The sequence below is a fragment of the Petromyzon marinus genome, chromosome 4, assembly GCF_048934315.1.
Source record: "Petromyzon marinus isolate PM22_M1 ecotype Great Lakes invasive population chromosome 4, UKy_Petmar_22M1.pri1.0, whole genome shotgun sequence".
In the NCBI taxonomy this organism is placed as follows: Eukaryota; Metazoa; Chordata; class Hyperoartia; order Petromyzontiformes; family Petromyzontidae; genus Petromyzon; species Petromyzon marinus.
In genome coordinates this window covers 25,157,064-25,182,560 of record NC_133670.1, presented here as the reverse complement: position 1 = coordinate 25,182,560, position 25,497 = coordinate 25,157,064, and the positions used below count along the sequence as shown (strand labels likewise).

Sequence of the window (25,497 nt, the reverse complement as noted above, 5' to 3'; positions counted from 1 at the left end):
ACGCACGGTTACTAAAAACCCATTTATGCATTACACATTTATCATACGACATTCAGCATTGCCTCTCATACTTAAGCTCGCCAACGCATGGTTTTCATCATTTTGGTTGTATTTTGCATATTTTCTTGAAACGCTACATACGAAACTCGCTTCATTCCCCCTCCCACCCACACCCCCTTGATAACGATGCGGGGCGGAACAAACGCGGAGCAGTGCCCAACTCTGCAAAACCTCAATCTGTCGTACTAATGATGATAATGGCAGTCATCAGAATAAAAACCCACGTCCGACGCCAACTCCTCGAGCAGGTGGTCGCCGCGCGCCCGTGAGGGCAGGAACGGTGAGGCCGCTGAACACAGCGAGCGTTCGCGCCTGAACACAGCGAGCGCACGCCGCCGTTCTGGCCTGAGAAACGATGCCGAGCGGGAAGTGGGAAGAAGCAGAGAACCGAACCACAACGCACGGCAGCCACGCTCCGACCATTCACGGCATGGGGAAACGCAGTGCGGTGAAGACAGGCGGGGAAGGGGGAGAAATCAACCTCAACTCGATTATCCGCGGGCTGATTAACGGTCTTCGTTTGCGTCTCTCGCACGTGCCACCGCTGCTTTGTATTTTTTGCGACTCCTCTCGATCGTCGAGGGGGTCTGGGGCACTGGGTGCCCGTCTGACCGCAATCACGTCGACGAGAGAACGCGTAGGTCTGTGTCCTCGCGACCCTTAATAGGTTGGCAACGGACACAATGGCTTTGCCAAATTGACACGTGTTTTCCGTTATTCCGTCTGTTTTGTTTTATCCGTGCCGCCCGCCCACGCCCTCTTGCTCCCCCATAAACCGCAGATAATCGAGGGGGCGGTCGCACAAATAAATAAAACAAAGCGATTGTCTTAACTGGACGACAGTGAAACGTGACAATAAACATCACGGTTAGGGGAGTGATCTACAAAAGGAAAGTGCTGAATTCTAGATTTTTGTTATCTTATTTTTTACCTACGTGACTTTACCGAATAGAGCCAAAGAGTATGAAAGTGCTGAAGTCACGGCTTTGCTCTGAGAATTCCATCAGTGTAAGGGCAGCCTGTGCTTTATTGTAGTTGGAGTTGAGGGGATGGGGGGGGGGCTAAGTGTAAGCCACAGAAACACTTGGGGTGGGGGGGGGGGGTCATCCGTTCGGCCGATCCTGAAACTCAACGGCGCTTGCGCTTCCTCGGCGAGGGGCGGTTTTAGCAATAAAAATCAAATTACCAATCGGTCGATCTGTCGCCAGAGCGGAGTGATGAGGTCCGATCGAGGACAAAACGCACGGTGAGGTTTTGTGCAGGCATTGGTGTTTAGGCTGAGATCATTGTCACCTCTCGCTCGCTCGCTCGTCCTTGGCGAGCCTGGTTTCACCAGGGCCAGCTGCTCGCATTGGGAAAGCGGGGGATCTAAAAACAACAGTGGGCCACCACGCTCGGAGCCACGTGGCGACAACCGATCCTCCAGCAACGTCCACGTGTGCATAGATGCGTGCGTTGTCACGCCACTGTTTTCATCGAGCGGAGAACGCGGCTAAATGGGTGAAGACCGGGTTGAGGGGGGGGGAGTGCAGAAGATGTGGGAGTGATTTGACCGAAGACGCTTTGGTCCCGGGGTCTCGCTTGGCAACGTGGACTCTCATGGAGCCAGCACTGCCGAGCCACCCCGAGTCAGGACAGGCCCCTGGGGTGACTCGGCACTGCCGCGCTACACACTGACACCGAGAGAGAAGGTGCCGATCTCTCACTCTCATGATTCCAAGTAACGATTTTTAACGGTGATGGGGGTGGGGGGAGCCCAGTGCGTCATGCGAAAGTGACACACACGTGACGATCACGTGACGATCACGTGGCGACGCTGCTCGCAATGACCGCCACGTGCTGCTGTTCGTGGTTATTACTCGTCACCAACGAAAAGTAAACTCAACGGATAACAAAAAAACAAGAGCCATGATTTTACGGTACATGTATTCTGTGTATGAATACACACGCTATATACATATACACACAGCATATATGTACATATGATGTATCCAGACGTAAACACTGCATATATACATACACATAAACTGCGTATTGCATATACATACGTACATGTACAGCATACATATAAATATGTAGTGAACGGGCAGGTCTTACTTTTTTTCCTAAGAGGAGGAGAGATAAAGGCTGTCGACGTTAAAACCGCTTGTACAGGTGAGTGGACGGGGGAATCACGCACGAACGCACACGCACGTCTCTGCACGGAAAACTACCCAGGCACTGAACACAGGTCCCACCCACCCACCCACGGCCTAATGCGCTACAGTCACTGCACGGCCCCAGAGGCTCGTAGGTCCCGATTTATTTGCATGCATAAAACCAGTTCTGCCAGACCGCCGCCGTGGGGAGCACCGCCACATTCAATCTTCCGAGCCGACGCAGTCGACGGGCATTCGCGGGCGGGTTTCTACACGGGAGTCGTGCTTCCTCGCGCAGCGTCGTCCCCCCATTGTTCTCTGGCGTTTGATTTTGTGAAAAGCCACCCTTATCTTTTCGATCGGTCGCCCTCTCTCGGCTTGGCCGTCCCTTGCGCGGCTGCCGGGGCCGCGGCAGCTCTGACCCGATCGTTGCCAGGGCCCCCCGGGTGATTGGGACGCTCTGCTCCTCCCTTGTCCCTCTTCTTGCCACCCGAAACCAGGCTCTTGAACGCCGAGCCCAACGACTTCGCCGGCAGCTTCGGGTGCCCGGGCCCGGCAAGCTCGTGCGCCGAGTCCGCCTCCGACTTCCCGCCGCCTGGGGACCTGTCGCTCGCCGGCGCCTCGGGCGCCATTGTGGCGGCGGCGGTGGGCGAGACGGTGAGGCCGTGCACCGCGCGGCCGGACGAGGACGAGGGAATCTCCGCCTCCAGCTCCCAGGGGCAGATGTCGCCCAGGTTGGCAGCCGGCTTGCGGGCCGAGCCGTCGCCGGCCTCCGCACCCGGCTCGTCCGCCTCCCCGGGCTGCACCTCCCAGGGGCAGACGTCGGCACGGGCCACCGCCGCTACCACCACCGGCGCCGCCGGCGCTGGCTTGTCCTGCGGCGGCACGGCGACCGCCTGCGCCGGTACCGGCTTGACGGCTTCGGCCATAGGGCTGAGCTTCTTCGTGCCGTCCTCGGGGCTACTCGCCGCCGGCGGCGGCGGCGGCGGCGGCGGTGCCTTCGTCTCGGCCACCGCGGCCGTCTCGGGTGCGGCGCCGTTCCTGCTCGCGCCATCGCCGCCGCCACCGCCGCCGACCACCTCCGTAAGGCTCTGGTGACGCACGGGCGCCAGTGCTGCCCTGTGGCGGCCGACCTCGGGCAGCTTCCCGGCGAACTGGGTGCTGTCCAGGCTGTGGTAGCGTGCCCCGGCAATGGACGTGTGCTTCTGCGGCGCGATGGAGACGTGCTTCTGCGGGCGCGACGGGTCGACGGGCGGCGGCGGCGTGGACGCCATGCCCTGGAACTCCCAGGGGCACACCTCCTCACGGTTATACTCCTCTTCCGGCCGCGGTGTGTTGTCGGCGAACGTTACGCCGTGGCGCTCCTCCGACGAGTTGCGCTGCGGGTGATGCGTCTGCGGGGACTGCGGCCGCGGGCTCTCCTCCTGGCGCGACTTGAGGCTTGAGGCCTTCACGCGCTCCTTAGCCTCGCTGGCGGCGGTCGCTGCGGCGGCAGCGACGGTGACGGTGCGCTTCATCCCTGTGGCCGCGGCGGCCGGGACCTTGGCAGTCTTCGTCTCCTCCTGGGCGACGTGGTCCTTTCGGCCCACGGCCTCCGACACCGCCGCCACCACTGGAGTCGTCGCCACCTTGGCCTCGTCCGTCTTGGCTTCGCTGACGCCCACTTTGCCCGAGAGGGCAGCCGTCCTCTCCCTGGCGCCGCTGATGAGGCTGAGCGACTTCTGCAGCAGCGACGGCTTGAGCACGTGGTGGTGGTGCTGGTGCTGGTTGTGGTGGTGATGGTGGTGGTGGTGGTGGTGCTTGCCCACTGCGGACGATGGAGACCTCTTGTCGGAGGCCGACAGGTTGTGCGCGCTGGCCGAGCGGCACACGAGCGGCGCCGAGTCGACCGACTCGCTCTCGCCGCGCGCCTCCCCGTCTGGGCTCATCTCCTTCCCGGACGCCAACCCCGAGCTGGGAGCCGACCTGTCCCGCGGGGAGCTTGCCTCTACCCCCCCGTCACCGGAGCCGGCCCCCGCCCCGGGCAGCGGTTCCGCTTCCGCCTTCTCCGACGTCGACGCGGAGCTGGGCTCCGACTGCTCCAGCAAGTGGTCGTAGGAGCTGTACGACTTGGGCAGGGCGAACGCCTTGTGGTTCGTGGTGCCGGTCGCTGTCGACGACCGCTGCTGCTGCTGCTGCTGCTCCGCCCTCCCCCCCTTCGCCGCGTCCGCCGTGGGCGAAGGCGCCGCGGCGACGCCGGTGGCGGCAACGACGCCGGCGGAGGCGGCGATGGCCACCCGCTTGCAGGAACCCGGCGTGTGGGGGCCGTGCGCGGAGCCCGCCGAGCCGCCCGCCCCGTGGCCGTCGCCGCCGCCGCCGCCGCCCCCCCGGTCGCGCTCCTCGCGGCTGCTCTGCCGCACGACGTTCTCGGGCAGCTCGGTGATGCGGCGCATGATGGAGCGGCCGAGGCCCTTCTTGGAGCTGCGCTTCTTCTGCAGGTGCGGGTTGTTGGAGAGCATCTTCTGGCCCTTGTAGACCTCCAGCTGCGCATACAGCCGCTTCAGCTCGTCCTGCGGTGGCGAGGCAATACTCGGTGAACGACAAACGTGGACAGGGACACACGCCTCCCGATTAGCACGGCCGGCTACGTACGGTTTGAAAGCAGTTCAACGTGCAGACATTCCATGGAGCTGTGCAAAACTGTGAGAAACGGCTTCGGGGAGGCCTTAATCCAGCAGTGGATTGTTCATGGCCGATGATGGTGAAGTGATGAATCGATACACCTCGAGCGGTCATGCCCTTACCACTGGGGCCACCGTAAAACTAAACTATTTTTTATTTTACCAAGTAAAGCCCGCTGAGCTCTATAGCTATTTTCAGAAGCGGCCTGGCCACAAATGATAGCTCAATGAAGTGGCTTATCACGTGGAAATGTATAGCAGCGAGTTACTCTAAACGCATGATTCTAAATGTGGAGGGGAAAACCGGAGAACACGGAGAAAATTCCACATGACCGCTGGGAGAGAGACACCGCCAACTCCAAATATACAGCAGGCGTCAGCATTTGGGATCGAACCCACGACTTCCTGCATACCAGGAGAGGTAGTTAACATCTCCTAGCCACACCCTCCGCCCTGCGTCTCACCCGCAGGTCCTCGGGGTCCATGCTGTGTTCGCTCCAGGCGGAGGCGATGCTGGAGTTGAGGTAGGAGCCCGAGCGCCGCATCACGTCCAGCTCGTCCTCGTACGCCTCTGCAGCGATGTCGTCCCGCAGCGTCGCTCCGGAGCAGGCGAACTGCACGCGGAGGGGGGGGGGGGGGGGGGTGGGAGGCGGGGCAGGGGGTGAGAGGTGGGCGCTAGCGGGGAACAACAAAGACAAAGATTCCTCCCTGTACCCTGTAATGGACTGTTGGGGCAAGTGCTGTTCGCGGACATGCCTGCAAGCCGGCACTTAGGAGGCATGTCGCGAGACTCTCTTTCCGCGGGCGTCGAGGAGCCGTACCCTGACTCGCCAGAAGGCGGCACAGCAGAAACGTGGACCCCACCTGTTTCGTCTGTCCGGGATAGAGTGTTTCCCCCTTGCATGTGTGGGTTTTCTCCGCTTGCTTCAATTTCATCCCACATGCAAACACGCATTAATTGGCCGACAACAGCTTCATATACAGAGGACCGAAGGGCTTGAGCAATTGTTGGCACTGGCTCGCCACACGGCTGCCTTGCTGTTTGTCTTTGGCTCCCCACGCCTCTGAGTCGTTCTCTCTCTACCAGAGTGAGCAAATAGTGCGCGGCTCATTACAAGTTGATATTATTACGATGACCACAAACGAGAGGGTGGGTGGCCATCACCATGCCCGGCAGCCTTTGTCTCCCATGTACGAAGCTGAGGTTGAGTCAATCTCAGGGAGGCCCAGGACCGGTTCAGATATTTGTCAGCGATGTGAGACACGAGTGGGAATCAATCTTGTGTCACGGGGTTTGTAGTTCAGTGTGCTAACCAGTGCACTGCGCACACATACATACATGTGTGCATATACACACACACACACACACCTTGTGTAAAAATACATCACGGACGGCACGCACACAATGGCATGCACACACAATATCATGCACGCAGATACACATACCACAGATGCATATGTACATACATCAAAACAAGCATGAACACATACACATACATCATGACACGCACACGTGTCTTGAATCGCACATGTGCGCACATGCACTCTACGGCACGGATGTAGAAATACATTAAGCACGCGATGCTGACCCAACTTTGGCCCAACGGTTCCCACCACATGCCAACGTTGGCCCAACTTTCGCCCAACGTTGCACGTCTACTAGAAGTGCACATTCGCAATCTTACACGATCGCGCCGACAGTTTGGATTTCGATGAAAAGTATTTGCGGACATTCACGTCGATGTAGATTTCTGCCACGGTTAACAATTTCCAACGCTACAAATCTCCCGTGCTTAGTGAAACTTGTTGAACTCGTCGCAGTGCCTAGATAGGAAACGGCGCCTACAAAACCGCAGCAGTCACACCGAGTTCTTGCAGGCCTCATTTCTAATTCTCGTGTGCATTCTGCGCTCTTTCTTTCGTCGAAGAATGTATCGAGCCGTCACCAGTTAATGTTTGCCCTCCGTAGGCTGATGACTGCTAACTCTGGGTTGTATTATTACCCGACAGCTGATCGTATTAGGGAAACCGTCATTCAGTCGTGGCCGGATCAAGCGAACAGAGATGGAAAGAAAGCAAATGAAAGGACTGCTCCACGCAATTGATCAAACAATTGAACATTTAAAACGCAGCTGTTTTTTTACATTAACCCCGATAGAACAATTGCAAGATAAATAAAAGCCCCCCCCCCCCAAAAAAAAAAAACACAATAAAACATTTAAATGGAAAGGTCCGATTTAACTTAACGTGCATACATTAGCGGCGGTACAAAGCGCTGAAGGCTCACTGGTGTGGTGGGCAAACGCGTGTTGGCATGACAACGTAACGAGCACCATTTTACTCGTCCATGGGTCCCGAGCGCTCGTGCAACAGTGGGCAGTGTCCGGGGGCTCACTCCCCCCCTCCCTCCCTCCCTCCCTCCCTCCCTCCCTCCCTCCCTCCCTCCCTCCCTCCCTCCCCTCCCCTCCCTCCCCTCCCTCCCTCCCTCCCTCCCTCCCCTCCCTCCCTCCCTCCCTCCCTCCCTCCCCTCCCCTCCCTCCCCTCCCTCCCTCCCTGTTCTCCCTCCCACCGCCTGATCTCCCTCATTCCGCTCTCCGTCTCCCTCCCCTCCCTCCTCCCTCTCTTCCTGCAACAATCCCTGCTAACCCCTGCTTCTCCCTACCTCCCCGATCTCCTTCCCTCTCTCCCTGCTCTCCCTCCTTCCCCTCCCTCCCTCTCTCCCTGCGCTCCCCCCATCTCACCCTTATTGCACTCTCTCTCTCTCCCTGATCTCCCTCCTTCCCCTCCCTTCCTCCAACTCTCCCTCCCTCTCTCCCTTATTATCTCTCCCGGCGCACCATCCCTCTCTCCCTGCTCTCCTTCTCCTCCCTTCCTCCAACTCTCGCTCCATCTCTCCCTTATTACTCTCCACCTCTCTCTCCATCTCTCCCTGCTTTCCCCCCATCTCACCCTTATTACTCTCCATCTCTCTCTCCCTGCTCTCCCTCCTTCCCCTCCCTCCCTCTCTCCCTTATTACTCTCTCTCCCGGCTCACCATCCCTCTCTCCCTGCTCTCCCTCCCCTCCCTTCCTCCAACTCTCGCTCCCTCTCTCCCTTATTACTCTCCATCTCTCTCTCCCTGCGCTCCCCCCATCTCACCCTTATTACTCCCCATCTCTCTCTCCCTGATCTCCCCCCATCTCACCCTTATTACTCTCCATCTCTCTCTCCCTGATCTCCCTCCTTCCCCTCCCTTCCTCCAACTCTCGCTCCCTCTCTCCCTTATTACTCTCCATCTCTCTCTCTCCCTGCTTCTCCCTCTCTACCCCTCATCTCTCTCACTCTTACGTCCCTCACGGCTCTCCCCCCCCCACTCCCCGTCCCCTCACCCCCCTATGCCTCCCCTCCCACCCGTACCTTCGGTATGAGCAGCAGGCCCACGGTGACCGTCACCGTCAGCTGGGTGTGAATGAACACCATGAGCAGCATCCAGTCGGGGTGCAGAGTGAAGGTCATCACAAACCTGTAACCACGGCGACACCATGGCAACCGTCAATGGCAGCCTCCCACGAACGCCGTCATCTTGTGGCAGATTTAACAACAACAACAACAACTCCTTGTTTGCAGGAGTTGTGTGGTGAAGGGATGTGGTGTGGGCTGGGTTATTGATTATATAATATTTTAATTAAAGATTCCTCTCTCACCTTGAACTATTTAATTTGGCGGTGGGGGTGGGAGGGGGTGGAATCCTACAGGTTATTTTTACAAAATCTATTTTTTTTATCTCCATTTAATGTCTTTAACTCTCAAGGGAGACCTGTTTGAAATGTATACGCTTCCTACGTCTCCCTTGCAAGACATATGATGATAATGATGATGATTCTAATGGCAGCTCTCACCTCTGGTTAAATAAAGGATGATCAATGAACAACCTTTTTAAGAAAGGAAACAAATTCCCCAAGCCTCAGCAGACGACTCTCGCCGCTCCGTCTCCCTTCCCGTATTGAGTTAAGCGAGCACGGTTAATGTGTGCACTCTCGCTCCAATTTAATATCCACCGCCATTAATTATTCATGCAAAAGCAAGGGTGTTGGCACCGGACGCAATAGAATACAATTCAAGCATGAAATATTGAGAGCACGGCGAGCCCCGAGCACGGCGGAGCGGCTCGGGGCCCCAAGGGACGCGATCTCTGCGGGCAGTGTCAACACGTGGCACGCGCGGCCACCAGCGCGCTGGGGAAGAGAGAGGCGTTTTTCGTCGTCTTTATCGTCATCAAAGTCGTCATCATTATTATTATCGTCATTGTCATCGTAGTCGTCATTATTGTCATTGTCATCATTATCGCCATTATCATCATCATCATCGTCATCACCGTCGTCATCACCGTCATCGTCATCATCGTCGTCAGCATCTCATCATCGTCATCATTGTCGTAAACGTCATCGTCATTATCGTCATGATCTTAATCTTCATCGTCGCCATCGTAACCATCATCAGATAGTCATCATGATCATCATAACATCATCATCATATATCCATCACTAACCATCAGCATCATCATTAAAAATGTAATTATAATAATTTCCATCAACAATCTAGTCATCGCCATCACTTCATCATCATCACAAAGCAGCATTGGCATATTAAAAAAATCGTCATCGCTATCATGAATAATAATCATGATCATTGCAAAGTGTCCTCTTGTTCATAACCATGCAAATAGATTTTAATAATCCTTTACAGTGTGAGCAATTATCTTCATGATTATCACGATCGCGTATTCTCGCGAAACTGTATTTTTTGTTCCCTGATATGCCAGTGAGGTCGTTATTCACGCACTGATGTATTTGCTTGCGATTGTCTATCCCGTCTGCGCTCAGGTGACGGCGTTACGTCTCGTCATAGATTAATGCGACCGACTCGACGATCGCTTTGATTAATTCAGCTCAGCTGGGACCCACGGCCAAGGATACATTTTCAGTGAGAACTTTTGATTACCGTTTAAAATCGACAAGCGGTTTTTATTTGCATTGCAGCATGCATTTAATTCTCGCCACTCAAATGCATATTTGCAAAATAAGTATACGACAGCGCCGTGGTCCATCTCAACAGGTTTCAAATGGTGGAATTAATGAATGTACTTGTGCGTCTGTTATTTCTCGCTTTGAGGCGAAGGTTGAACCTATGTCTGGAATTAGTTTATTGAAATAAACCTGGATTGGGTGAAGCGGCAGTGAAGTGGTGAGCGGATTGCGCTATTAAGCTTGATTCCCAGCCATGGATAAAAACAGCAACACCCCCCGCCGCCTTTGTCTCTCCCCAGCGCTGATGTTTACTACACACCGCACCAGGCACTCATTTAAGGCTGAGTCGATCTAGCTGCGGCCCAGGACCGGTTCAGATAACCATCAGCAATGTCGGCCTTGAGCGGCAATTGAACTCGGGTCACCTGCTCTGCAATGGGGTGCACGAACCCCAACACTCGCATACATATTGTATATGCAAACACACACGTATGGTGTAAGCACACAAAGACAAAGATCCCTCGTACGTCCTTAACAGACGGTGGGGGCAAGTGCTGTTAGCGAGTAGCACCTCTGAAGGCCGGCACGGCGCATGAGGGCGTGGGTGGCCAGCACCACGCCGGCCGCCTTTGTCTTCCCAGTGGCGATGATTTTGCACAGGTAATCATTTGAGACCGAGGACCGGTTCAGATATCGTCACTGGTGTTGGCCATGAGCGGGAATCGAACTCGGGTCGCCGGGTTCGTCGAGCGGCGTAGCGTTAACCGCTACACTACCGCTTCCCCACGGAGTAAACACACACAACACCGTCCACGTGTATACGTCACATACAGTGGGTTCTAACGTTTTACAAAGGGGGTTGCAACCTAGCTGTTTACTCAAACGCCCGTCCGGCAGGTGCAGTCCGGACAGATTCAATTATCTCACTCAGAGAGAGCAGCGGGGGGGGGGGGGGGGGGGGTGCATGACTCTGCGTTTGAAATTACGCCGCGCTACGATGATTGAGAGCGAGAACGGCGGACCTAGAGATCCCTGGGAGACGTTGTGAACACCCGTGATGGGATGAGCCACGTGTGAGATTTAAGGGCACATCGGTGGCCCCCTAGCCCAGCGAGCCTTCCCACACAAAATCACGTGGCCTCAAGGTGCACCTAGCCTGGAATTGCTGGCGTCATCAATGTTGTTGTTCGTGGAATGTGACGAGTCCGGGGAAAGCCACCCGTCCTGGCTTTCCTAGGATTGCCTGCTTGTTCCCAGGATCACCTGCTTGTCGAGGAGGAAGCTCTTATCTTGGGGGATCTTTCAGACTTCCTTGGACATTAAAAGTCCCGGTTTATCGGCAGTTGCCAAGAAAAACATAATTATAATACACCGCTAAAGACAAGCTTTTGCCTGCAGTTCTTCCATATTCCGGTATCGAGAGATATCTTTTTTTCTTACGATATGTCATAGGATTTTTTTTAATGTCTAAGAGGTGGTAACCGTAGGTGAGAGTGTGCGTGCACTATGCAGCGGTGGCGCAGTGGTGAGCGCACGAAGCTACAAACCCAGCGACCTAAGTTCAATTCCCACTCACAAACCAATAACAATGGTGAATATTGAAACCAGTCCTTGGCCTCCCTATGTCAACTCAGCCTTACATGAGCACCTGGTGTGGAGTATAAAGGGGACAGCTTTTTCAGGAGTGCACCTGACTGATCCCCAGGATATGCTCCACCGTCACTGTAAGTTTAAAGGTTTGTTTGTTTAGTATCTATGACATCTATTTATCTATGCGTATCTGCTATGTTTGCGTAAGGGCTACGTAAAGTCGAAAACGTGTCGTGTACAGGTTGTGGGAACACAACATATTTGGGGAGTGCGATGGTACAAGAGGGCCGGGCGAAGCTGAGCGCTGCTGGCGAGATTGAGGGCGGGAGATCGATAGAGCACACAATTGAGCAACACGTGGGGCTACGTTACACCCACACGCTTCGAGAGGCACCGGGCGACGCGCACGCACGACGTCAGACACGACGCGCGGCAAACGGCGCGTCACACGTCACATCAGACGCACAACACTCGGCGCACGGCTGGAGACGCACCGTGAATCGCGCAGCGTAGGACGCGAAATGGAGAAACGCGACGCGGGGCCACATGGCAACGACACGCCACGTAAAGAACGCGCACGGCGCAAGACACGCGAAGCCAGAGATGCAATGCGAGACACGCGATGCCAGAGACGCCGATGCCAAACACGCGGTTCCAGAGACGCCGATGCCAGACACTCCACGCCCTTACTGCAGGATGTGGAAGATGAGCGAGAGCAGCATCTCGTTGAGCACGGCGACCGTCATGTGGCAGGGCTCGTGGAAGGCGGAGGGCACGGTGCGCACCGCGTAGCACAGGTACATGGTCCAGCAGAGGAACAGGAACTCCGCTAGCGAGGGGAAAAGGACAGTGGTGGACAACGGGGGGGGGGGGTCGTTACCAGAGTAGGCGGAGGTCAGAGTTCGGGGAGTGGTGGGTGAGAAGCAATAGCGCAGTGCGGCATGTCAGTCATTGTCAGCATCATCATCGGCAGCCATGATCAATCCACTGCTGGATGAAAGCTTTCCCCACTTGCCGACAATCTCTCGCGATCCTGCGAAGTGAGAGTCTAACTGGCACCCGGACACGAGCCGATTTCATCGCTCCGTCTCTACTCGGTGGACGTCCCCCAGGATGCATTTCATCTCATGGTTGCCGCTCTCATTACTCGTGGCCATCATATCCCGAGTCAGCATGAAATAAACAAACCGCAACGGATGAACGGCCGGCTGAGTACACGATGGCGCCAAACGCGGTGCGCACGTGTTTACGGTCAGGGCGTTTATGGATGAAGGTGGGAGAACATGCGTGCCCTTGCTTGCCGATACGGGTGTAATTGTGCTTACACTATGAAGGCAATGCGGAGTGGATGTCGTTCATGATGCGCAAACAACGGCAGCGATCCCTCTCTCTCTCTCTCTCTTTCCTTCATTACGTTCGACTAAAATTAAACGTGAAAACTGATATTTTTATTTGACATCGCTTAAAGTCTACAATTTATTTGTACAGCACTGCAATGGCATTCTTCAAGGTACATTGTAGGCATGAATCGTTATTAAAGTGTTATATTTTTATTTTAAATCTGCGTGGGCGCATGCGGAGTAGTCATTTTATACTACTACATCATGTTATGTGTAGGCTTTCACAACCAATATTGCGATTCATAATTGGTTGCTTTTGAGTTTGATCACCGTGTAGGTAGAATGCCGATTAGTTTAACGATAACCCTCCACCGCCAAACGGAGCCAATTAAATCAAGTTGTCAAATCACACGAAAATGTGCTAACTGATTTGGTTTATCAGCAAACCGAAGGAGACATTGAAAGACTAAATATTGACAGTCTGTAATATGGAGACAATTTTCCATGCTGTTCAACATTCCTCCAGTTTGACTGAAAAAACAAATCACTCGGTACGTTTGTGCACGTGGCAACTTGATTTGACTGGCTCTGTCTGGTGGTGGATGTTAGAGTTAAAGGATTGACATTGCGCCGGATTATCTAAGCCAACAAAAAAACTACGACTCGTATTACATCAGTCGACAGTGCACAAGAGAGAGAGAGATTGCAACAGCCAAGTCGAAATAGAAAAAACACACGCCTAGTATTGTACATTAGTATAATATACAATTCACGACTTCGCTATTTGTCTGAATGTAAGCATTATATATTATGCAGGAATTTAATCTTGTTCTTGATCATCGTGTGTTCTATAATGCACACGCCTTGAACTCTCAGGGGCTTGAATATTTCATTACGGAACATTAATTGATTTTGTCATGTAGTCTTCAACAGACCGTTGGGACAAGTACTGTCAGTTTGTTGTCCGTCCCCTGCACCTCCGATTAGTATGGTTGACTACATACGGTGCGAAAGAAGTTCAACTTACATACAACACAGCATGCTAGGGGGGTGAGTGGCGAACACCACAATCGGCTGCCGCCTTTGTCTCCCCCAGTGTTGATGTTTACGCGCAGCGGTACGCAAACACACACACACGGGCACCGACACAGCAGAGCACACTGACCCAGCGCCATCATGTAGTCCCAGCGGCTGAGAAGGCACTGTGTGAAGCGCAGCCCCTCGGCCGTCTGGCCTACGCCCACGAGCAGCACGCCGCGGCCCAGGTTCTCCCACGCGGCGGCACTCCACGCCGTGAGGAACCACAGCACGAGCAGCATGATGATGCCCAGCATGCGCAGCACCCGTCCGCTCGTCAGGTACGGCAGCCGCTGGGCCGTGCGCGCCAGGAACACCTTCAGCACCCTGGAGAGCGACAGTGGGGGAAGCGGGCACCATTGCACACTGCCACTCGATGTCGCGTGTGTGTGGAGGTGCTCGCTAACAGCACTTGCCACTACAGTCCGTTGAGGCTATACGAGGGATCTTTGTCTGTGTGTGTCCTGCTCATGGCCACCACCAGTGACAATAATCCGAGCCGGTCCTGGGACTCCCCTAGGTCGACTCAGCCTCAAATGAGTAAATGGTGCAGAGTGTAAACATCGCCACTAGGGAGACAAAGGCGGCTGGGCGTGGCGATGGCCATCCACCCCCTCGTGTGCCGTGCTGGCCTTCGTAAGTGCTCGCGAGCAGCACCTGCCCCCCAACAGTCTGTTGAGGCTACACGGGGGATCTTTGTGTATCCGTGCGCCACGCACCGGTGCAGCTTGAGGGTGATGGTGCCATACAGGATGGAGAATCCGAGCAGGCGAACCCAGCGCAGGGCCATGCACTGCAGAGCTCCCGGCTCAAAGTACAGGATGATCACCTGCGCAGCCAGAGACAAAAGCGCGATTCCATTCCTCCCGTAAGTGCTCGTCAGCAAACGCACGTCATGGCCAGCATCATGAACACCGACGAACGTAGTCGATTGTATACGAACAACCCTGAAGAACACTGACAATACGTACACGGTGAATGCTGTGACTATTCCGTGAATTGCCTGGCCAGAGGAGAGAACAGCTGACTGCTTTACTGTCCAAAGTCACCAAGAGGACGAGCAACAACTCCGTCTCTATAAATCTCCGGGTCTCCTGCTCACGAGCGCTCTCGCCTCATCATGGGCTCAGGCCGAGTGCTAATCTCACCGTTTGGCTAAGCCAGACACAATAGAGTAGAACCATTATCTTCATTGACCCCGACCCCAAATTAAATTCTTAATTGATCATTAAAAAGCGCACACGTGTACATGTGTGTGTGTGTGAACATGCGGCTGGTTAAATTGGCACACTTCTGCAATCCGGTGCCTTGGAGGCAGGTGCTGGTAGAGCACTTAGAATCGCAAAACTCGCCCAGCTTTCTGGAATCTGAAGTGGCCAAAGCGTCGACTTCGATTCAAATGTAATATAAGAAACTGGTCAAGCGACCTCATAGACAGAAACCCTCCTGAAAATGATTTTGGCCGATGACAACGAATCGTCAAACTTCGTGGTGAAAACTGGATTAACAAAGGTCGTTTTTTAACATCCCAGTGAATGGTGGTGCCTCATGCCTGCGGAGGTGGCACGAACCCATTGCGTTTACAAATTGAAACCACTGCGATTTATTGCTTCGACCCTCCCCCCCCCTCATTGCAGGTGAGGTTTCGTGTCCGTGCGTTTACGCATCCGGGGCAGTGTGGAAGAGTCATTCGGCTCTGCGGGGTGTTATTCGGGTCGTATCATGGCGTTATTCGGAGAGCTATGCAGCACAACCATCAAAACCTACGAAGTGCCAAGAGTCTTGTGAGTGCAGGATGACGGGAGGAGTCTACGGTTCGACGATGACAAAGAAAACAAATCGATTTATAGAAACAATAACAACCGGGATGTTCCATTTCTGTGGTGTGAATGCGTTCCAAGGGATCGACTGGGAGAATTATACCGGGAAGCAGAGCAGGAAGGAGCCGAAGAGCAGAACCTCCAGCAGGAGGAGCCCGGAGGAGCGGATGTTCTGCAAGACGATCACGGCGACAGGGCGAGGTAAATCACGTAGCAGTCGTTGCAGTAGTAGGGCTTTCGCCAACAATATTACCCGAAGTAAAGGATTTTTTGGGTTAAATCGTGTAAATAAATCTAAGTATGTCGTTAACCCGCCACCACCCGACGCAGCCAATTCGAAAGATTTTGTCGCGTAAACAAAACGTGCCAATTAGTAACGACCTCAGCACACCGGTGTGTTGTGGAGTAAACCCACAAGAACATTCACGATTTGAGTACGACCTTTCGCTGGTGATTACAACAGCCAGCGTCATCAGGCGATTTGCCAGAATTGTGACGATAGTCTTCCTATTTCCTGTCTTATTATAGTCGGTGAGGTAAAGGCACAACCCTGAAATTCCTTGCTCATGCCACTGCCGGCCGGAGGGCCCCCACGAGAGCTCGCTCTAGACAGCCGCTCTAAGAGGGTGTTTGGCCTACTCTTCCGAGCGGGCCAGGCATCTGGGACGATGTGGCAGTAGCCCACAATTTGCCCCACCGCACGCGACCCGTCGGTCGGCGACGTGAGTCACGGCGCGTGACACGGCGGCGAGCGTCACGAACGTAGAAAATATTTATCGGTGCAGAGCGCTTAGTCAATCCACTGCTGGATGAAGGCTTCCTCGCACCGCGCCAGTCATGGGGATTGTTTGACCATACTTCATCGCGCGGTGATCAGTACGGGCATGGTGAAAGGTGGGTGGGGTGGTAGGCACGATTGGTTCAGATATCACTCAACACCTGGTAGCCATGGTCAGGAATTGAACTCAGGTCTCTGAGTTCATTGCAGTGTGCTAACCACTGTGCCATCACTCTATCCCTTAAATACGTATGGTATTAAATATATGCTTTATTTAACCTGGAGTCACGGCATTTAAAAACAAAAATTCAGATTTGATGAATATTTTTTGTTCACATGCGAGGAGTGAATGATGGTGAATGACTGATGGGTGAGTTCGCTCATTGAATGAGGGTTTGTGATTTAGTGAATTCGTGACGGGCATGGCAAAGTGAGTGAGTTAGTGAAGGATACAGTTCATTGAGTGAGTGGTTCAGTAAGTGAGTGTGTTGATTGCGTTCGAGTTTTGAGCGAGCGGGCTTTTGAAGGAGATAGTTAATTGATCGACTCACTTCGAGTGAGTGAGCGGTTGAGCGAGTGAGTTATCGGATGCGATAGTTAATTGGCTAGCCTATGAGGGGGCGAGGTATTGGGTGTGATAAATATAATGGATGAGTGAGTGAGAGAGCGAGTGAGTGAGCGAGCAAAGCATCGAGTGGGTGAGTAAAGGGAGAGTGTGGCTTGTGAGGTGGGACACGAGACGAGAGTAAAGCGAGTGTCTGGAGCGAGCGGATGAGGCGAGAGGCTCGGTGAATGATTGGTTAAGTGAGTGAGCGAGTGACTGGGGTGAGGTTCATCTTTCGCGCCCGGGGGGGGGGGCCACGGGGTCACCAATCACAGCCGCAGGCATCGCTGAGTGACAAGTCCCTTGCCCCTGCTGAGAGCAGTTGCTCGTGATGGATTAAACACGACCACGTGTTTGTGATAAGACAGTGTACGGAGGGCTATGCTGGGGCCGGTAAAAATACAAAAGATGAGGTTTCTGATCAATGCTTCTCACGGCGCTCACCTTTGAGACATTATTTAAACTGGAAATTGACACAATGCGGGCGAACGGGCGCGTACGCGACACGCTTGTGCAACCGTCTGAATGATTACATTTGCGTCGGTAAAGACGACTCTGACTGAAATTGACTCAACTCGCTCTCCAAGAACCGCGGTGCCCCCCCCCCCCCCCCCGCCTTGCTCCGAGTCTACGGAGACGATTAACCGTGCGTAAAATTGACGCACGCGACGGCCAGGCTCTGGAACGATGCCGTGCAGCCCTCGGAGCCTCTCCTCAAACCCCCCTCTCCCTGCGTGTCCCCACGTGGTCTCGCTTTTTTACACACGAACCAATCCTCTCATTGATCTCTGACGAAAGGACGCCGGTGAGACGCGGGACGATTCACCTCCTCCGCCGAATTCAATGAGCCGTCACGATTTTGAATTGAGACTTCGTGTTAAGAATCTGCTCATCTTGTTGCGTCCGTCTTCACCGTCTCGTCGGCTGCACCTTTGTCGCCTCGTTTTACAACCCGTGTTTTAGTCCCCCGTGAGTGAACGGTACCACAAGAATAACATCCGCATGCAATTCCAGCGATCGATTCTCGCTCGCGCGATCTTGAATCAGGACCACCCACCTCTCTTCTGCCTGTTATACAGTACCTGTATCGTGATACTGCATTGACACAATTACAATTAACACGTGTTATATAACGCGTGTTAACTGTGCTTGTCGTAACACGTTTGTCAATAACAGCCCTGCCCCCTACGCCAATCGTACATCGCAGCAGAACGTTTCCCTAGCCTGACGAAAGGCTACACGCGGAGTTGATTTACGTGAGGACCCCAGAGCTCGGGCCGGGTCCACACGATCGCCACGTGCCCAATGGCCGATTATCCTCGTAGCAAAAGTAGCTACACATGTAGTAGCTACACATGTAGTAGCTACACATGTAGTAGCTACACATGTAGTAGCTACACAAGTAGTAGCTACACATGTAGTAGCTACACAAGTAGTAGTTACACAAGTAGTAGCTACACATGTAGTAGCTACACATGTAGTAGCTACACAAGTACTAGCTACACATGTAGTAGCTACTGCACATGTAGCTACTACACATGTAGTAGCTACACATGTAGTAGCTACACAAGTAGTAGCTACACATGTGTAGTAGCTACACATGTAGTAGCTACTACACATGTAGTAGCTACACAAGTAGTAGCTACACAAGTAGTAGCTACACAAGTAGTAGCTACACATGTAGTAGCTACACATGTAGTAGCTACACAAGTAGTAGCTACACAGTAGTAGCTACACAAGTAGTAGCTACACATGTGTAATAGCTACACATGTAGTAGCTACACAAGTAGTAGCTACTCATGTAGTAGCTACACAAGTAGTAGCTACACAAGTAGTAGCTACACAAGTAGTAGCTACACAAGTAGTAGCTACACATGTAGTAGCTACACAAGTAGTAGCTACACAAGTAGTAGCTACACAAGTAGTAGCTACTCATGTAGTAGCTACACAAGTAGTAGCTACACAAGTAGTAGCTACACAAGTAGTAGCTACACAAGTAGTAGCTACACATGTGTAGTAGCTACACATATAGTAGCTACACAAGTAGTAGCTACACATGTAGTAGCTACGGGCCCCGCAGTTTCAAGTGCCCCGCGCTAAATGCTTCAAGCTATTAATTCCGGTGATTCTGCACTTGCTCTATTACTATAGTACTATACCGCCTTCAATTTTTATGAACGACTGGGTGTTTAAGGTTAGCGATTTGTCGTATTATCTGGCTGAAAAGCAAATGAAAAAAATACAATTACTTTATTATGCAAATAAAAAAAAATGTGTATTAATGTTCATGTTTTTAATGTAGGGCCCCTTTATAGCAACATATGCTGCAGGCCCCGCACTCGCTTAATCCGGCACTGCACGTTCCAGTGGCTGGGTCCAGTGGCATGGCGAGCTGCGGCGACCAGAGCTCGTCAACAACACTGTGGTGGTCTTAGAAGGAAAACAGATATCATGGGTGAAGTTTCAGGCAATGCCGTTGTTCAGAGTACATAGTCTGCCTATGGCTATCTTCCTGCTACGATCCGGTCGTGGAAAACGGACGAGTGGTCGGTCTGCAACCCCTGGTCGATCGATCGGCTCGACGCCCGGCTCCAACACCGTGCCGGCTGGCGCGGCTCACCTTGTCCCTGCGGCTCACCTTGTTCCTGGGGCTCATTTTGTTCCTGGGGCTCACCTTGTCCCTGCGGCTCACCTTGTTCCTGTGGCTCACCTTGTCCCTGCGGCTCACCTTGTCCCTGCGGCTCACCTCGTTCCTGCGGCTCACCTTGTCCCTGCGGCTCACCTTGTCCCTGCGGCTCACCTTGTCCCTGCGGCTCACCTTGTCCCTGCGGCTCACCTCGTTCCTGCGGCTCACCTTGTCCCTGCGGCTCACCTCGTTCCTGGGGCTCACCTTGTTCCTGCGGCTCACCTTGTTCCTGCGGCTCACCTTGTCCCTGGGGCTCACCTTGTTCCTGCGGCTCACCTTGTTCCTGCGGCTCACCTTGTTCCTGCGGCTCACCTTGTTCCTGGGGCTCACCTTGTTCCTGCGGCTCACCTCGTTCCTGCGGCTCACCTTGTTCCTGGGACTCACCTTGTCCCTGCGGCTCACCTTGTCCCTGCGGCTCACCTTGTTCCTGGGGCTCACCTTGTTCCTGCGGCTCACCTCGTTCCTGCGGTTCACCTTGTTCCTGCGGCTCACTTCGTTCCTGCGGCTCACCTTGTTCCTGCGGCAGCGGTAGACGACGGCCATGCTGGCGAGCACGAGCAGCGCGCACAGCAACTCGGCGGCGAGCAGCGCCAGGCGCAGGGCGGGCAGCAGCACGGCCAGGCAGGGCCGGCCGTCTGTGCACGTCGAGCAGCCCTCGGCGCACGGGGCGCACTCCACCCCGCCGACTCCGTCGGTGCCAAAGCCACCGCCGCCGCCGCCACCGCCGCCACCGCCACGCGCTGCCGAGACAGCAGCGACGTTTAGGAAGCCACTGGAAGCCGCCGTGGCTAGGAGATGTTATCTCTCTCGCCCGGTATACAGGAGGTCGTGGGTTCGATTCCGATCCCGACGCCTGCTGTAAATTTGGAGTTTGCGTGTCTCTCTCTCTCTCCCAGTGGTCACGTGGAATTTAACCTTGGACCAACTAAAGAATGGATTTGTGCAAGACTTTTTTCTGTTTACAATTACATAAAAAACAGTTAGTCCTGCATAGCATGAGGACGTGGACGGATGGTGATTTTGATTTGAAGCTCTCGTGACTGCAGTGATTCATATTCTTGGTTCGTTCGGTAAAGTCACGTTGAAGGGAAACGATAAAATAATAAAATATATATAAAACAATAAAATTCTCACGACGTTTCGACTGGAACACAAACAGTCATCACACCTGATGATGACTGTTTGTGTTGCACACCTGATGATGACTGTTTGTGTTACAGTCGAAACGTCGTGAGAATTGTATTGTTTTATATATATTTTATTGTTTTATTGTTTCCCTTCAACGTGACTTTACCGAAAGAACCAAAAATATGGATGGTGGTTTGTCATACTTTGTGTGTATGTATTTTCTTTTATAGATCGGTAGGCATTTTTGTTCACATATCAAACCAATTTTGCATGCGCCCAGAGATGCGATGACACATGAAGTGTGAAAATTATTACACGATGGTGATGATGGTGGTGATGTCGATGATGACGATGCAACCATTGTAGCTTGGAATGGAGTCAGACCCGTGGCCACCACCTTTACTGAGATTGGTTCTCCAGATGCACGGTTGATCTTTACGCTTTTTCTGTCATGTATTAAAAAAACACATCTAAACATTTTATATTATTTCCTCGCATTCCGAGACTTGGGAACTCCCATGCATCATCTCTGCCGAAATTCGTCTAACCTTGTTCAAGGTCACGTAGACGTGCATTCCGTCTTATCTGCCACTGGGCCTTTATTGAACGCCTATGTTGAATTCTAAACATGTAACATAAAAAAAATTTGCAGGCCTTTGTTGATTTGCCATCGTCTTAGTTGGACGCGGTGGTGGGCGCCTGTGGTCCGGAACTTTGGGGGGCAAGGGTTGGTGGATCATGGGAGAGTTGTTACCACTGCATTGCACAGTGGTCAGGAGGTGGCAGTATGGCAAGTTGATTTTTGAGCCCATCTGTGCGGACATTGTGAGCGCTCTCCCCTGATATTGCATGCGGTTTACCCGGATAATCTGCTTTCATGTCACTAACAAAACACTCCATATTGGAATTGGCCAAATAACGTAACGCAAGGGACCCGCCTGAAAAAAATATAATTGTCTAAAAAAAGGGGTTAAACATTTGTAATCGTCAAAACACAAGGGTCAGTGCTACTAGATCACATACACTGCTATGTATGACTGCTCAACATAATCCTGAATATCTTTTGTTCGGACATGTACATGTGTGTGTACATGTGCGTGTATATAGTGTCGTGGTTAGCGCGCTGTGCTGTGAACCCGGCGACCCGAGTTCGTAATCCCGCTCACGGCCAACACCAGTGACGATTATTTGAACCGGTCCTGGGCCTCCCCGAAGTCAACTCGGCATCAAATGAGTACCTGGTGTTGTGTGTAAACTTCGCCACTGGGGAGACAAAGGCGGACGGGCATGGTGCTGGCCACCCAACCCCCTTGTGTGCCGTGGTGGCCTTCATTGGTGCTGCTCGCTAACAGCACTTGCCCCAACAGTCTGTTAAGGCTATACGGGGGAACATTGTACGTATGCATATTTTTTTTTTACATTAGCGTATCCTATGACACGTGCTTGCCTCCGTGTTGCCGACGATACACGATAGCCCCACAGCGCCGCGCCACGAGATTGTATTCAGGAGGCACCGAGGCTATAGCAGAGAGAACAGCGTGGGGCCTCAGGTTCGGTGAGGCAGCGCAAACGGAGAGCGGCACGCGAGCGTCCAGCCAGCATCTTACTCGGCACCGTCGGCGGATGATGACACAGAGCTGACGAGTGCCGAATTTTATTTTTTACAGAAGCGACCTGGCTGTCACAAATGATAGCTCAACGAAGAGTGGCTTATCGCGTGGACATTTACAGCAGCCAATTACTCTAAACGCGTGTTTTTATAAATGTGGAGGACCCGGAGAAAAATCTACGCGACCACGGGGAGAACATGAAAACTCCAAATATACAGGCGTCAGGGTCGGGATTAAACCCACGACCCCCTCGCCCTCCACCCCAGGAACATTCTTGCCAATATTCCCACCTTTTAACTCGACAGCCTCTATCTAAATCATTAAAATTCGCTCAAACTGAGCACGTGCTCAGGTTCACGCGGCGTGAGCATTGGGGTCGTCACGGCGGTTGACATGGCCTCGCGCACGGAGTGTCACGCCGATGCTCAATCTGACGCTCAAATATTGTACTTCCCCCTGCACCTCCGATTAGCACTATTGGCTACGTACAGCGCGAAAGATGTTCATTGTACACACGTATTGCCCAACTCGCGTTTTTTAATCTTCATTTTTATTACCGTTATAATTATTCTTGAGCTTAAAAAATGTGTTTGCAGTTCGTACTCGCTCACACTTGCCGCTTGGCTTTTGCCCGGCATCTGAAGACGCTCGCACATCCCGACGCTCTGCCCGTTCAGGTCAATATCGATTGGGTTCACAAAGCCCGTCGTGGCCTCTACGGTCAGCGCTGTGCCTCCCGGAAAGAGAGAAACAAAAAAACCCACGCCGGCTCTACCCCCGCCGATGCCCTACCACTCACCACCGCCGGTGTCGTTGGCGTGTGCTCTCGGCCGGTAGAACCCCGTCCTGCAGACGCAGTTGTAGGCACCCAGACGGAAGCCTTGGCCCCGCACTGCGACGCACTGCGCTCGCGCACACGGAGACAAAGACCATGCCCCGCTGTGCGGCTCACCGTTGCACCTCGCCACTGGCTCGTCGGGCGCGAGTGAGCGTGGGTGGTTTTACACTGGCCGTTTGCCGTGCCGTGCTGGAACCACGCTGTGTGGCTGTACGCATGATGAGCTTCCTCCGCACGGTACGTAACCAACCACGTAAAATCTGAGGTGCGGCGGTAGGACAACATTCCAAACACAAAAAGCAGTTCTGAAGAAATGAGTTTTTAATCTAGAAACTGTGATACGCTTGAAGCTGGCTCGGGGCCAAGCAGGGCCAGGGGCTGAGCTAAATGCTGCGTTCACTGCTCGTCACGTGAGTCAGCACAGCGTGAGAACACGACGTCACCGTGACGTCTACAAACGACGCGTGTGACGTCGTTTGAGCGGTTTCAGCTCCTGCAGCGGAAAAAAAAACGAATCTAGCTCCACCTGAGCCATGAAGGGCTGGCTTGGCACGGCCCCAGTACAGCTCGGTTGTGCAGTGGCACACCACATCCAGTATACCTGCTGCGATGAGGTAGCTTCTGGTCGTGTGCGGATTCCAGTCTTGCTGCCACTCGGAAATAATTCAGTGCGAAATGAAATTCCTGCTTAGGTTGTTGAGGACAGTGTTGACAGTGAGCACTTATTAACGTCAGCATGGCACAAGACGGGTTGGGTGGCCAGCACCACGCCCAGCCGCCTTTTTCTCCCCAGTGCTGATAGAGACTCAGGACCAGTTCTGATATCACTTTCTACTGACATTACAGCACCATTTCCCGTGACGTCACACACAAGGTCGTGTGTTCGATGTGCAAGAATGGCGATGGCATCTTAACGTCATCGTAGTGCCGAACTGTGGACTTGCTTTCGTGGCCGTGCTCGCGACGTGCTTCTCGGCAGCCAAGACACGCAGCGGCAGAAGCCCCTTTTTGTGTCGAGGGTCTTGTTTCATTTGATTTGATTGGCTGCGAGATGCACATTGGCAGTGAATGAAGCCCCCCTCGCGCCGGAGACACCGCCCGAGTTACAAGGTGGATTTTAATTTAGCAAACTGGAATCAATCGGAAGCGACCTTGGATCACCACACGGCATGATGTGCCTTCGATTCCAAATATGTGTGTGTGAATTAATGAAACGTGCCCTAGCGTTGTTTCAATCGCCACAGGGTATCGGCTGTAGTGGAGTGCCAGTTCAGATCTTCTTGCGCCAAAAAGACAATAATCGCTTTCGGCGGGGAAAGATTAAAACTCAAGTCCCCATTCTCTTTCAGCGCAGTGCGCCCACACACCCAAAGGGGGAAACTGCACTTTTCATAATCAAGGTTTTTGAGTTAGATCGCGAAAGTAAAAATGTGTCGTAACCCTCCACCACCCGACACAGCCAATTAGTAATGGATTTGTCACGTAAACAAAGCGTCAAATAGTTACTGCTTCAGTGTGTTGGAGAGTAAATCCACAACATTTACAAATTGAGTAGTACGACGTTTCTACGTGTTAAACTGCACCTTTAACGGGTAGAGGATCGTACCATCAGCAGCTAAGAGGACCGTACCATCAGCGGGTGAGACGGGCCAAACCATTCGGCACCACAGCGCACGTCTTCCCGGACGGTGCGCGAGAGAAGCCGTTTGCGTCGGTCACGAATCATTTTCCGACCCACGGCAATCAAACTACATCTTCAATTTAAAATATGAATTTTACTCAAATGTCACTGTTTAAAGTATTTATGTTATTTTATAAGTATACGTGCATATATACAATATACAATATATATGCACGTATACTTATAAAATAACATGCCTAATCCAATTTCGTTTAAGACAAGCACCTGTACACGTTGTGCGAGCGTCTCGCGTGCTCCGTGATGCCTGCGTGATGCGGATCGCTCTGGAGTGGTTGCCGCCCATCGTTTCGGTCACGCGACAGCCACGAGTTTGATCCGTAGCACCCGATGCACACAACAACAACCGCCATTCGCCACTAAGTGGCGGTGACGTCACCACGACGCTTGTGCCAGGCCATGTGCACCTTGAGGCCACGTGAAGTGTCGAACGCCCGCTGGCAGGAGGTCACGGGGCAGACCC

General features: G+C 53.2%; 1 protein-coding gene across 1 annotated transcript in view; it reads right to left on the bottom strand.

Moving 5' to 3' along the window:
- Positions 1 to 1,967: 1,967 nt before the first annotated feature.
- LOC116937591 (metabotropic glycine receptor-like) overlaps positions 1,968 to 25,497 on the bottom strand; it is a 55,588-nt gene continuing 32,058 nt past the window's right edge. Inside the window, exons 3-11 of the mRNA XM_032944742.2 lie at positions 23,297 to 23,399; positions 20,270 to 20,499; positions 15,795 to 15,863; positions 14,591 to 14,700; positions 13,960 to 14,198; positions 12,145 to 12,283; positions 8,255 to 8,360; positions 5,323 to 5,472; positions 1,968 to 4,747 (exon numbers count right to left, since the gene is read on the bottom strand). Coding sequence (XP_032800633.2) covers positions 2,546 to 4,747; positions 5,323 to 5,472; positions 8,255 to 8,360; positions 12,145 to 12,283; positions 13,960 to 14,198; positions 14,591 to 14,700; positions 15,795 to 15,863; positions 20,270 to 20,499; positions 23,297 to 23,399 — 3,348 coding nt within the window. The 3' untranslated portion in view covers positions 1,968 to 2,545. The remainder of the gene's footprint in view (positions 4,748 to 5,322; positions 5,473 to 8,254; positions 8,361 to 12,144; positions 12,284 to 13,959; positions 14,199 to 14,590; positions 14,701 to 15,794; positions 15,864 to 20,269; positions 20,500 to 23,296; positions 23,400 to 25,497) is intronic.